The sequence below is a fragment of the Coregonus clupeaformis genome, unplaced genomic scaffold, assembly GCF_020615455.1.
Source record: "Coregonus clupeaformis isolate EN_2021a unplaced genomic scaffold, ASM2061545v1 scaf1958, whole genome shotgun sequence".
In the NCBI taxonomy this organism is placed as follows: Eukaryota; Metazoa; Chordata; class Actinopteri; order Salmoniformes; family Salmonidae; genus Coregonus; species Coregonus clupeaformis.
In genome coordinates, this window is record NW_025535412.1 from 72,142 (window position 1) to 86,571 (window position 14,430).

At 41.9% G+C, this 14,430-nt stretch overlaps 1 protein-coding gene, 1 long non-coding RNA gene and 2 other non-coding genes across 4 annotated transcripts; 2 read left to right on the forward strand and 2 right to left on the reverse strand.

Annotated features, from left to right (window-relative positions):
• Positions 1-5,553: 5,553 nt before the first annotated feature.
• Positions 5,554-5,620, reverse strand: trnag-ucc. Its single transcript has one exon. It is a non-coding gene; the product is annotated as a tRNA-Gly (tRNA).
• An 846-nt stretch (positions 5,621-6,466) lies between these two features.
• Positions 6,467-7,267, reverse strand: LOC121562030. The gene is made up of 2 exons (XR_005999381.1): positions 7,185-7,267; positions 6,467-6,573 (listed from the first exon to the last, which is right to left on the reverse strand). It is a non-coding gene; the product is annotated as an uncharacterized LOC121562030 (long non-coding RNA).
• A 3,442-nt stretch (positions 7,268-10,709) lies between these two features.
• LOC121562027 (equistatin-like) lies at positions 10,710-13,028 on the forward strand. The gene is made up of 5 exons (XM_045218991.1): positions 10,710-10,797; positions 11,724-11,787; positions 12,538-12,669; positions 12,813-12,901; positions 12,994-13,028. The coding sequence occupies exons 1-5, from the start codon at positions 10,723-10,725 to the stop codon at positions 13,003-13,005; spliced, it is 372 nt and encodes a 123-aa protein (XP_045074926.1). The 5' UTR covers positions 10,710-10,722; the 3' UTR covers positions 13,006-13,028.
• Positions 13,029-13,457: 429 nt separating this feature from the next.
• On the forward strand, positions 13,458-13,527 carry trnag-ucc. The gene has a single exon. It is a non-coding gene; the product is annotated as a tRNA-Gly (tRNA).
• The last annotated feature ends 903 nt before the right edge of the window (positions 13,528-14,430 follow it).

Sequence of the window (14,430 nt, forward strand, 5' to 3'; positions counted from 1 at the left end):
TATAAGGAGGTAATTACTTAACTAGAGTTTAGTAAACTGAGCAACACATAAACAGTCACCTCTAAAGGCGTTATACTGTTTGTCTAATTTAGCTCTGCCATTTCCTGGTGTCACGGTTTCGGCTGAGGCTGCTCCTCCTCCTGGTTCGGGCAGGCTTCGGCGATCGCCGTCCCCGGAGTACTAGCTGCCACCGCTCAATGTTTCGTCATGTATCACCTGTGTCCATTTGTGTGTTGATTGCGTGTGTTATAAGTTCCTTGTTTTGTTCTAGTATGATTGTGTGTTGTTATTTACTGCCACAGTGTCGGAGCTACGTCTTTGCTTCCTGTTTTGTTTTGTGTGTTAGTGTTTACGCGTGTGCGTAATTTTCCCTCGCCTCTTTGTGTTTTGAGGTCGGAGGTTTTCCATTTTTTCTTTGGACTATTAAAATACTGTTGGACTTAACCTCAGTGTCCTGCGCCTGACTCCTCCACCACATCCACATCGGTTTAGTGACACCTGGTTCCATTTCCATGGTTTTTAAGATTCTAAAATATCCTCCTGATTTCAGTTAATGTGACAAAACAAGCAATGTAGAGTGTAGAGAATTGTTGTACCATCTAAACCTCTGTAAAATATATTCTCAATAACCAAAAATTCTCAGGTGTTTGAAGCTTAAGTTAAAAATAAACCATATTGCACATAGAGCAGGTCAACTACTTATCAGACTCACTTTCCATGGGAATGACAGATCTATAACTTGACTATCTATCTGAAATGAGACCAGTCGTGACAGCAAACTACATAATGGACCTATAAAATAAAACGTAATATAACTTGCATTATCCAGGTTTCTAATAAGCATCAATAAAAGAGACATTCCTAGCATCACACCCTGTAAGGCTGCTGGTCCAGTCCAGCCAGCACGGAACGTTGAAATGGAACAGGAATGTCTGTCATTCTAATTCTACAACGTCTCCATTCTATTCATTCTATTACAGGTGGGGTGAAAGGTCAATGTCTGAAGGCTGAAGGGGGAGATATGTAGTAGGGATCCAGGGTTGTGTTGTTAGGAGAGGGGGAGGGGAGAAGAGGAGAGGAGAGGAGGAGAGGAGGAGAGGTGATGGGTCAATGTCTTAAGGCTGAAGTATTGGAGGAGAGATATGCAGTAGAACCAGCAGCACTCCTTTGTGAGGAGATGAGGGGATGAGAGGAGGAGCGAAGGGGAGAGGGTGAATAGCTAGCATGCCATTCTTTGTGAGGGTGAAGCCTCTCTCTCTCACCACACCCAGACGTAAACATGACTTTCAGTATTTCTGGAAGAACAGGACAATGGAATAGATGGATGGAATCTAAAGTGAGGTGGGATGTGAAAGAAAATAGGAGATGAATGTGAGGAGGAGAAGAGGAGAGGGAGAGAGAGAAGAAGAGAGGGAGAGGAGAGAGAGAGAGAGAGGGAGAGGAGAGAGGAGAGGGGGGATAAGAGAGGGAGGAGAGGGGAGAGAAAAGAGAGAGTGGAGAGGGGAGAGAGAGAGCGAAGAGAGGGAGGAGAGAGAGGAGAGTGGAGAGAAAAGAGAGAGAGGAGAGGGGAGAGGAGAAGGGAGAAAAGAGACCCTTCCCTAATTGGAGTAAACTAGTGAACAACAATGCTTAGGCCTCTACTTCCAGCTTATACGTACTATATACATTTTATGGACAGTCAATTTTACAATAATTCAATTTTGTTTGTTTTTACTCCTGAACTTCCTCTATCCTCAACCTCTCCGATCATTTTCATGATGTCAATCCGGTTTGCTTCTATATTTCATATCTTTCACAAAAGCTCTCAAACTATAACCTATATATACAGTGGGGGAAAAAAGTATTTAGTCAGCCACCAATTGTGCAAGTTCTCCCACTTAAAAAGATGAGAGAGGCCTGTAATTTTCATCATAGGAACACGTCAACTATGACAGACAAAATGAGAAAAGAAATATCCAGAAAATCACATTGTAGGATTTGTAATGAATTTATTTGCAAATTATGGTGGAAAATAAGTATTTGGTCAATAACAAGTTTCTCAATACTTTGTTACATTTACATTTACGTCATTTAGCAGACGCTCTAATCCAGAGCGATTTACAAATTGGTGCATTCACCTTATAGCCAATGGGTTAACCACTTTACAATGTTTTTTTTTATGGGGTAAGGGGTGTGGGGGGGGTAGAAGGATTGCTTTATCCTATCCCAGGTATTCCTTAAAGAGGTGGGGTTTCAAATGTCTACGGAAGGTGGTGAGTCACTCCGCTGTCCTGGCGTCGTGAGGGAGCTTGTTCCACCATTGGGGTGCCAGAGCAGCGAACTTTTTTGACTGGGGTGAGCGGGAACTGTGCTTCAGCAGAGGTAGGGGAGCCAGCAGGCCAGAGGTGGATGAACGCAATGCCCTCGTTTGGGTGTAGGGACTGATCAGAGCCTGAAGGTACGGAGGTGCCGTTCCCCTCACAGCTCCGTAGGCAAGCACCATGGTCTTGTAGTAGATGCGAGCTTCAACTGGAAGCCAGTGGAGTGTGCGGAGGAGCGGGGTGACGTGAGAGAGCTTGGGAAGGTTGAACACCAGACGGGCTGCGGCATTCTGGATGAGTTGAAGGGTTTTAATGGCACAGGCAGGGAGCCCAGCCAACAGCGAGTTGCAGTAATCCAGACGGGAGATGACAAGTGCCTGGATTAGGACCTGTGCACGCTTCCTGTGTAAGGCAGGGTCGTACTCACCGAATGTTGTAGAGCATGAACCTACAGGATCGGGTCACCGCCTTGATGTTAGCGGAGAATGACAGGGTGTTTTCCATACCCTTTGTTGGCAATGACACAGGTCAAACGTTTTCTGTAAGTCTTCACAACGTTTTCACACACTGTTGCTGGTATTTTGGCCCATTCCTCCATGCAGATCTCCAGTGATGTTTTGGGGCTGTCGCTGGGCAACACGGACTTTCAACTCCCTCCAAAGATTCTCTATGGGGTTGAGATCTGGGGACTGGCTAGGCCACTCCAGGACCTTGAAATGCTTCTTACGAAGCCACTCCTTCGATGCCCAGGCGGCGTGTTTGGGATCATTGTCAGGCTGAATGACCCAGCCACGTTTCATCTTCAATGCCCTTGCTGATGGAAGGAGGTTTTACATTTACATTTACATTTCGTCATTTAGCAGACGCTCTTATCCAGAGCGACTTACAAGTTGGTGCATTCACCCTTCACTCAAAATCTCACGGTACATGGCCCCATTCATTCTTTCCTTTACATGGATCAGTCGTCCTGGTCCCTTTGCAGAAAAACAGCCCCAAAGCATGATGTTTCCACCCCCATGCTTCACAGTAGGTATGGTGTTCTTTGAATGCAACTCAGCATTCTTTGTCCTCCAAACACGACGAGTTGAGTTTTTACCAAAAAGTTCTATTTTGGATTAATCTGACCATATGACATTCTCCCAATCCTCTTCTGGATCATCCAAATGCAAATGCAGGATTTGAGTCCCTGGCGGCGTAGTGTGTAACTGACGGTAGGCTTTGTTACTTTGGTCCCAGCTCTCTGCAGGTCATTCACTAGGTCCCCCCGTGTGGTTTTTTTGCTCACCATTCTTGTGATCATTTTGACCCCACGGGGTGAGATCTTGCGTGGAGCCCCAGATCGAGGGAGATTATCAGTGGTCTTGTATGTCTTCCATTTCCTAATAATTGCTCCCACAGTTGATTTCTTCAAACCAAGCTGCTTACCAATTGCAGATTCAGTCTTCCCAGCCTGGTGCAGGTCTACAATTTTGTTTCTGGTGTCCTTTGACAGCTCTTTGGTCTTGGCCATAGTGGAGTTTGGAGTGTGACTGTTTGAGGTTGTGGACAGGTGTATTTTATACTGATAACAAGTTCAAACAGGTGCCATTAGTACAGGTAACGAGTGGAGGACAGAGGAGCCTCTTAAAGAATAAGTTACACGTCTGTGAGAGCCAGAAATCTTGCTTGTTTGTAGGTGACCAAATACTTATTTTCCACCATAATTTGCAAATAAATTCATAAAAAATTTTACAATGTAATTTTCTGGATTTTTTTTTCTCAATGTGTCAGTCATAGTTGACGTGTACCTATGATGAAAATTACAGGCCTCTCTCATCTTTTTAAGTGGGAGAACATGCACAATTGGTGTCTGACTAAATACTTTTTTCCCCCACTGTACTTATTATGGAGAGAGTATGCTTACATTATTAGTTATCTTGTTGTTGTTAGTTGTTGTTAGTCCCATCCTTCAGCTCCTGTCAACACCTCCCATCTATCTCTTAACACCATCCATATAGGATTTCTATTCACCATATATATGTACTGTGATGTTTTACAAAAGTTCTGAACCTTTCTATTCTCATTTGTTTCTACAGACTGTTCATTTAAAATAAACATTTTTTCTAAAAAGTAATATATTATTGATCGATTGACTATGACTTTTCAGATCACCCAGTAGTGCTATCTGCAGGGTTAGCTCCAGGTAAATATTGCAAATCTTTAGCCATTCCTGGACGGGTAACCAAAAACAAGCTACAAATGGACAGTACCAAAATAAATGATCTAATGATTGTCTCTTCACAGGCAAAATCTGCAGAGCTGGGAAGATTGTATCCCCATATAAATAACATTCTATTGGTACTAGTTTAATTTTGTCTGGCTTGCCGTTCCAAATAAAATGGAATATTTTTTTCTCATAAAAAAAAAAAAAAACTGTTCGCTAGGCGTAGGCAAGACCAGAAGCAAATAGGTAAACTGGGATAATAAAGAGTTAATCAGGGTGAGTTTTTCCACAAATTGACACGTATTTACCTTTCCATGGTAGCAGGATCGTATATACTTTTGTTAACTTTCTATTACAATGTATTGGAGTGAGATCATTTATTTCATTTGGGATATGTATTCAGAGTAGAGCCACATCACCATCAGACCATTTATTGGTAAACTATATATTTTTTAGTGATCCAATACATAATATGGTACATTTATCATAATTTGGTTGTAATCCAGAGAGGTTTGAAAATGTATCTAGATCCTCTATGAGGCTGTGGAGGGATTCAAGTTGTGGATTTAAAAGAATACATGAATCATCAGCGTACAATTTTACATTTAAGTCATTTAGCAGACACTCTTATCCAGAGCAACTTACAAATTGGTCTCTTCATGAGCAGAGGAGCCCAAGTTATGTAAACTCAGAGCCATGCAGAACGCATGCAGAGTGAGCTATGCACAGGGACCGAGTGACAGACGGAGCGGCACAGTTAATGGACTTACTAATGGAGGAAGTTATTTGGGGTTTCAGCAAAAGCAATCGGGCCTGGGTAGTGCTGGACCTGAACATCGAGGGCCTGGGTAGTGCTGGACCTGAACATCGACGGCATGGGTAGGGCTAAAAATTCATTAACGTGCAGGGCTCTAATGTGGGGTCTTCTCTGAAAATCTGTACTAATCTTATCAATCAAGTTAGGAACTTAAACAAAATAAGACGTTTCATTTTAGCAGATGCTCTTTTCTAGAGCGACTTATAGTTAGTGAGTGCATACATTTTCATACTGGCTCCCCGTGGGAATCGAACCCACAACCCTGGCGTTGGAAACGCCATGCTCTACCAACTAAGCTGCAAGACATCGTGTACGTTTTCTAGTGTAAGAAGGTACTTAGTGTCACATTTTACTAGTGCAAGAATTGTGCAAAGCACAAAAAATACCATAATCTGGCCATAGGCTCTGGTCAAAAGTAGTGTACTATGTAGGGAATAGTGAATAGAACCATTTGGCGTCCATCCTATCTTGTAAGGCTTCTGGTGTAAGATGGTACTTGTTGTAGCAAAATATGTTGTCTTATAAAGTTAATGTAAAGGGTTCATTTAAAAGACTGATACTCCTTACTCCATTTCCCAGAAATGGACCGGTTCATATAAATTGTACAGCATATCAAACCAACAATAAATCAAGTCAATCATTAAAAGTTTAAATTCTCTCAGGATTTCTTCATTTATTGATTTGTATGGAATGTGAAGCAGTTCCTGTAGGACAGTAAAGAAACTGTCAAAGTATTTTTAACGTCTTCATTCCAACGCCTTTCATCTACCAGCAAATCTACAATTAGACAAAACAAACATTAACAACATTCAGAACCAGCTGCAAAGAATTAACATTTAGTGAATGAGTGAGAATGTGTGTGTGTGTGTGTTTACCAGGGTGGCACAGTTGATAATAGCAGAGCCTATTGGAAACTCAGTACTCTTGATCTTCTGTCCATTACAGGTCACACACCAACAGGAACCTACCAGAAATGGACATGTTAAAAACCTGTTGTGTATACAATATTGACATAATTACAAACGTTACTGTAACACAAAATGAATTGTCACATTCAACTAAATTGGATAATTTAGTGTGTGTGTTTGTGCATGTGTGTGTGTGTGTGTTTGTGTATGAGTGTGGTAACCTGTAGATCCATTGCTCAGGGGTGTATTGTCCATCGTCGTCACAAGTTGGGATGTAGGTTCCAGGCGGGCTGTTTTTCTTGGAATCTCTTAAATGCTCACAGCGGGTCTTGGGTCGCATACCACCTGCATACATTGTAATGTGGACATAACATAGTTGGAGAATGTATGGACATATACAATTCCGCTACTTGTTTAAAAGCCCAGTGCAGTCAAAATTCAGTTTTGACTGTGTTTTGTATCATATTGTACAACAGCTGATGAAACTAAGACTGTAAAAGAGGGGTAAATTATATCAGTGTTATTTCCTGATAGTTGGTTGACAATCCAATCATGCATCCATCCAGTTGAAGGACCAAACCTTTCATATCAGAATACCTCAACACTCCGGCATCTAGACACCAATATACATCTTTGGAACTAGAGGAGTGGAAGGTAACCGAAAGGTTTGGACGGTAACCGAAAGGTTGCTAGTTTGAATCCCTCAGCTGACAAGTTTAAATATCTGTCTATTTGCCCTTGAGCAAGGCACAACCTTAATTTCTCCAGTGTCACGGTTTGATAATGGCTTGTGTCCCAGGGAGAATGGGATATGCAAAGACATTTTTTTTTCAATTCACACCTACGTATTAATACACACTTGTACTTGCGTGAAATAGGACAGATAAACACCCACTAATGTTTATGGTTTTTAAATAAAAATGTTGGTTAGTAAGTGTGAGGTATGTCACTCTTACCTATCGGAATAAAGGCATCTCCCAGAGCCAAAGCCATGCTGACAAGCAGAATGATGGTCAATATCGCCATGCTGATAGTCTTCTGAGAGAGAGAGAGAGAGAGAGAGAGAGAGAGAGAGAGAGAGAGAGAGAGAGAGAGAGAGAGAGAGATTAGTTGACCATTAGAATCAGCTGTGATTGTACTGTAATACTTCAAATCAGTGGAATGGCTGTGTTAGGTACATAACCTACTGTATGCCTGGAGGTACCAGAGGAGAGGTTAAGGAAACCCTGTGTTAGGTACATAACCTACTGTATGGCTGGAGGTACCAGAGGAGAGGTTAAGGAAACCATGCGTTTTCTGGATTTTTGTTGTTGTTATTCTGTCTCTCACTGTTCAAATATACCTACCATTAAAATATAGACTGATCATTTCTTTGTCAGTGGGCAAACGTACAAAATCAGCAGGGGATCAAATACTTTTTTCCCTCACTGTACTTACATTCAGTAATCTTGCTCTGATTTGTCATCCTAATGGGACCTTGAGATAAAATGTAGCATTGTTTTGTTTGATAAAATCAATTTTTATATTAAAATGTAGGAACTGGGTTCTACAGTTTGAACCCCTGCTGTCTCTGGCTCCACACCCACCCCGCCCGGCCATCTAGATGGGTGAAAGTTAGTGTATAAGCTAATGATCCAACATGTATGACATTCCTGGGAGTGTGTAAACTTACATTTTGTATTACCATATCATTTTTGTATGTTCTCTATAGTTATGTACTTGAAAATGTATCAATCGACCAATTTGGCACATTTGGGCAGACTTAAAACAAAATAGTCCAGTACTGCAATGCTTCACTGTCTCAATCTGAAACGTTGCACACACACTGCTTCCATCTAGTGGCCAACATCTAAATTACGCCTAAACTGCAATATTATATTGTGGCCTTTCTCTTACATTTCAAAGATGGAAAACACATGTTTTTTTGTTTGTATTATCTTTTACCAGATCTAATGTGTTATATTCTCCTACATTCATTTCACATTTCCACAAAGTGTTTCCTTTCAAATGGTATCAAAGATATGCATATCCTTGCTCCAGGTCCTGAGCTAGAGGCAGTTAGATTTGGTTATGTTATTTTAGGCGAAAATTGAAAAAAAAGGTCCCATCCTTAAAAGGTTAACTCTACCCACATGTACATGTTACCTCCATTACATCGACCAACCTGTGCCCCCGCACATTAACTCTACCGGTACCACCCCTGTATATAGCCTCCCTACTGTTTTTGTATTTTAAAATTTGGTGCCCACCACTACCCTAGGAAGGAATATCAATATTTAAAATTAACCCTTTAAAATAACTCTTTAAGACAACAAAATATTTTGCTACTATGGTACAACAAGTATCATCTTACACAACAAACCTTACAAGATAGGGTACATGCCAAATGGTACTCTTTTCACTATTCCCTATATAGTGCACTACTTTTGACCAGACACCTATGGACAGATTATTATGATATTTATGGTATTTTCTGTGCTTTGCACAATTCTTGCACTAGTAAAATGTGACACTAAGTATCTTCTTACACTAGAAATCTTCTTCCACAACATTAGACTAGATGAGGTCAGAGGTCACTACAGCAGCCTGAATGTAGAAGATGGATGTGATAATAGACTGGTTATCAAGGGGGCCTGCTTTAGACTCCAATACTGTGTCCCAAATGAAACCCTTTTCCAGTGCACTACTTTTGACTTTAGTGCATTTATATACAATGCTATTTGGAGAAAAAAAACTAGCAAAAATGAACCTACCCATACCCTCAATGTTCAGGTCCTACTCTACCCAGACCCTCAATGTTCAGGTCCTACTCTACCCAGACCCTCAATGTTCAGGTCCTACTCTACCCAGACCCTCAATGTTCAGGTCCTACTCTACCCAGACCCTCAATGTTCAGGTCCTACACTACCCAGACCCTCAATGTTCAGGTCCTACTCTACCCAGACCCTCAATGTTCAGGTCCTACTCTACCCATACCCTCAATGTTCAGGTCCTACTCTACCCAGACCCTCAATGTTCAGGTCCTACACTACCCACACCCTCAATGTTCAGGTCCTACTCTACCCAGACCCTCAATGTTCAGGTCCTACTCTACCCAGACCCTCAATGTTCAGGTCCTACTCTACCCATACCCTCAATGTTCAGGTCCTACTCTACCCAGACCCTCAATGTTCAGGTCCTACACTACCCACACCCTCAATGTTCAGGTCCTACTCTACCCAGGCCCTCAATGTTCAGGTCCTACTACTACCCATACCCTCAATGTTCAGGTCCCTACAGCTCTACCCAGACCCTCAATGTTCAGGTCCTACTCTACCCAGACCCTCAATGTTCAGGTCCTACTCTACCCAGACCCTCAATGTTCAGGTCCTACTCTACCCATACCCTCAATGTTCAGGTCCTACTCTACCCAGACCCTCAATGTTCAGGTCCTACACTACCCACACCCTCAATGTTCAGGTCCTACTCTACCCAGACCCTCAATGTTCAGGTCCTACACTACCCAGACCCTCAATGTTCAGGTCCTACACTACCCATACCCTCAATGTTCAGGTCCTACACTACCCAGACCCGATTGCTTCTGACCCAAAGTTTGGGAACCACTGTAGTAACCTCTCTCTGTTTTGGTTCCTCTCTCTCTCTCCCTCAGCTTCACCACTGAGTGCCACCTCACTGTCTCAATAGCCTACTCTCTGTAAAGCAACGTTATTATGAGAAGTTAGTAGCCTATTCTCTTGCTCCTGTTGAGGTAACATTAGCTTCTTACTTCATCCTTCTAGCTGGCTAAGTAATTCTACCCGTAGTAAACTAAAATCCACTCCATGGTGAAGGAAGTTCATGATGAACTCCACTACCGACTTTTTGCTTGTTTCTGTTTGTCAAAGATGGCAACGTAGTGCAAAAGCGCATGTGTCAATTGAATCTCCGATGACGTGGGCCTAGGTCTCGAAAACACTCATTGTCCAATCAAATCACACAATCTACAGAGGGTGTGTCGACCAATAACATTTCACAGATCATTTCAGGGTTCAAATAAACACTAAATCTGGCATATAACGTTATTGACTTGGCACATTTTCTGTCCAGAGATACTGAGCAATAACGAGACAGAGAGAAATCATTTTATAACCTAGGTTTCATTTATAAACCTCATCGGAGATTAAATTGACACAGTTGCCATCTTCGTGACACTGAAATGAGCAAAAAGTTGGTGGTTGTATTTGATGAATGTTTATTGAAAAAGTATGGATGTCACACCTGCTCCAGCGCTTGATGTCGTCGGTCTACTAACCACCCTGTCCTGGCAACCATCATTACACACACCTGGCAACATATTCACACACTGGAACATCATTAACACCTGGCAACCATCATTCCACACACCTGGCAACCATCATTACACACACCTGGACCTCATCATCACCTTGATTACTCTCCCTTCATATAGCCCTCAGTATCCTCAGTCAACAGGCAGTGTTGGTTTTGTTCAGCTACATGATTTATATGATTAAACTCACCGTCTGCGTCCTGACTCCCGGTGTTACAATGGATTTCAGCAAACAAAGAAAGGCAAGTAACTAGAGAGGACAAACATGGATACAAGGTAGGCGTTTCATGATGAAACAGTTTTGAAGTATTGACCTTGGCTGGTCTCTGCTCCACTCCGTAGGTGGAGTTCACTAGAAACTTCCTTCACCGTGGAGTTTAGTCCAATATACTAACCAGAGCCCTTCAACGTTACGGCAATAGAAGTCTCTTCCAGCAGCTAGCCACCTGACTGACACATCTATAAGTGACTACCAGCTGTCCACTCGTTCTCTGAGTGTTTTTCATGTTCTTTGCGTTATGTCTGTAGACACGGCAGGAGTCACGGGACGGTTTCAAAATTGCCTATTGTCCGGCATCTTGCAGACACACTGTCAGCAGCGTCTCTAGTTTTGCTTACCTCTCTAGTGAGCCAACTCCGAGCTGGGGTAGTTCGTTTCCACGAGAGGGCAGAGTTAGAGTGGTGAATGGTGGTTCGAGAGAGTGTTGAGTATGCTGCTAAAAGTCACATCCGTGCAACAAATCTGGGGGACTCAAACGAACATGACGAACAAACCACTGTTCATGATTCAACTTGTCAGTCAGATCAAAGCTCAGAATGCTTAAATTCTTGATCAACGATGGGAGCAATATTTAGATGTTGACCCATAATAGATTTTCTTTATTTTGGTCCGGACCTCTGTGTCCTCAGATGTAGCTATGGCCATGAACCCATTAATCTACTCCATTGTCCTGTTCTTCCAGAAATACAGAAGCTCCTCTCCTCTCCTAGCAACACAACCTCCCCTTCAGCCTTAAGACATTGACCTTTCACCCCACCTTCAATAGAATGAAGACCCTAACACAGGGTTTCCTTAACCTCTCCTCTGGTACCCCCAGCCATTCCACTAATTTGAAGTATTACTGTACAATCACAGCTGATTCTAATGGTTAACTAATCTCTCTCTCAGGAGAATATCACCATGGCGACATTGACCATCATTCTGCTTGTCAGCACGGCTTTTGCGTTGGGAGGTAAGCGAGGCATACCTCAGACTTACTCACCACAACATTTTATAAATTGTTTAAACATTGCTGGGAGCTTATCTGTCTTGTTGTTGCATATCCCACTCTCCCTGAGAGTCAGGTCACAGCTATGGTCAGCCATTATCAACGGCAACCCTGGAGCAATTAGGGTTAAGTGCCTTGCTCAAGGGCACATAGACAGATATTTCAACTTGTCAGCTCAGGGATTTGAACTAGCAACCTTTCGTTTACTGGCCAAATGCCACTCCTCTAGTTCCAGAGATGTATATTGGTGTCTAGATGCTGGAGTGTTGAGGTATTCTGATATGAAAGGTTTGGTCCTTCAACTGGATGGATGCATGATTGGATTGTCAACCAACTATTAGGAAATAACACTGATATAATTTACCCCACTTTTACAGTCTTAGTATCATCAGCTGTTGTACAATATGATGCAAAACTGAATTTTGACTGCACTGGGACTTTAAACAAGTAGCAGAATTTCAATATTTAGCCAGGAAGTCCCTTGAGACTGGTATCTGTTTTTGGAGGGAAACCTAGGTTACATCTATTCCGTATAGTAAGCTGCTTTTGACCAGGCCCCTTAGGGGAATAGGGTGCAATTTGGGACGCACCCCAAGCTTCCAGACTCAACCCAAGCTTTCAGAATGCATGTCCAGCAATGTATATTATGTCCATACATTGTCCAGCAATGTTATGTAATGTCCACATTACAATGTGTGTTACCTGTGTATCCAGATTGTACGATACGACCCAAGACCCCCTGTGAGCGTGCTAGAGATGCCATGAAAAACAGGCCGCCTACAGCCTACATCCCAACTTGTGACTGCAAGGGACAATACACCCCTGAGCAATGTTGGGGATCTACAGGTTACCACTCTCTCACACACAAACACACACACTAAATTATCCAAGTCATTTAAAGGTGACAATTCATTTTGTGTTACAGTAACGTTTGTAATTATGTCAATATTGTATACGCAACAGGTTTTTAACATGTCCATTTCTGGTAGGTTCCTGTTGGTGTGTGACCTGTAATGGACAGAAGATCAAGGGTACTGAGACTCCACCAGGCACTGCTCCCATCAAATGTGCCACCCTGGTAAACACACACATTCTCACTCATTCACTAAATGTTAATTATTTGCTGGTGGTTCTGCATGTTTTTAATGTTTGTTTTGTCTGTAATTGTAGATTTGCTCGTAGATGAAAGGTGTTGGAATGAAGAGTCCTACAGGAACTGTCCTACTTTACTGTCCTACAGGAAGTGCTTCCCCTTCCATACAAATAAATAAATGAAGAAATCCTGAGAGAATTTAAACTTTTAATGATTGGCTTTATTTATTGTTGGTTTGATATGCTGTACAATTTATATGAACCGGTCCATTTCTGGGAAATGGAGGAAGGAATATCAGTCTTTTAAATGAACCCTTTACATTAACTTTATAAGACAACATATTTTTGCTACAACGGTACAACAAGTACCATCTTACACAAGAAGCCTTACAAGATAGGATGGTTCTATTCCCTACATAGTACACTACTTTTGACCAGAGCCCTATGGCCAGATTATGGTATTTTTTGTGCTTTGCACAATTCTTGCACTAGTAAAATGTGACACTAAGTACCTTCTTACACTAGAAAACGTACACGATGTCGTGTAGCTCAGTTGGTAGAGCATGGCGTTTCCAACGCCAGGATTGTGGGTTCGATTCCCACGGGGAGCCAGTATGAAAATGTATGCACTCACTAAGTCGCTCTAGAAAAGAGCATCTGCTAAAATGAAACGTCTTATTTTGTTTAAGTTCCTAACTTGATTGATAAGATTAGTACAGATTTTCAGAGGACCCCACATTAGAGCCCTGCACGTGAATGAATTTTTAGCCCTACCCATGCCGGTCCTACACTACCCAGGCCCGCTTGCTTTTGCTGAAACCCCAAATAACTTCCTCCATTAGTAAGTCCATTAACTGCGCCGCGCCGTCTGTCACTCGGTCCCTGTGCATAGCTCACTCTGCATGCGTTCTGCATGGCTCTGAGTTTCCATATCAACTTCGCCACTTGGGCTGCTCTGCTCATGACACACAAGAGAGCAGTGAGGTGTTAGCTACTTTTCCTCACTCTAAACTCAAACTCAAGGAACATTTTCTGTGAAATAATCTTATATTTCACGAGGTTGAATCACTGACACCAAGTTATGATTTTAGCAGACTTTGAAAAGGCATTTGATAAAGTACAACTGGGGTTTATATATAAATTCCTGGAGCATTTCAATTTTGGAGAATCTCTTATTAATTGGGTTAAAATCATGTATAGTAACCCTAGGTGTAAAATAGTAAATTATAGCTATTTCTCCGAAAGTTTTAAACTGTCAAGAGGAGTGAAACAAGGTTGTCCACTATCGGCATATATATTTATTATTGCCATCGAGATGTTAGCTATTAAAATCAGATCCAACAATAACATCAAGGGATTAGAAATCCAGGGCTTAAAAACAAAGGTGTCATTGTACGCTGATTCATGTTTTCTTTTAAATCCACAACTTGAATCCCTCCACAGCCTCATAGAGGATATAGATACATTTTCTAACGTCTCTGGATTACAACCAAATTATGATAAGTGTACTATATT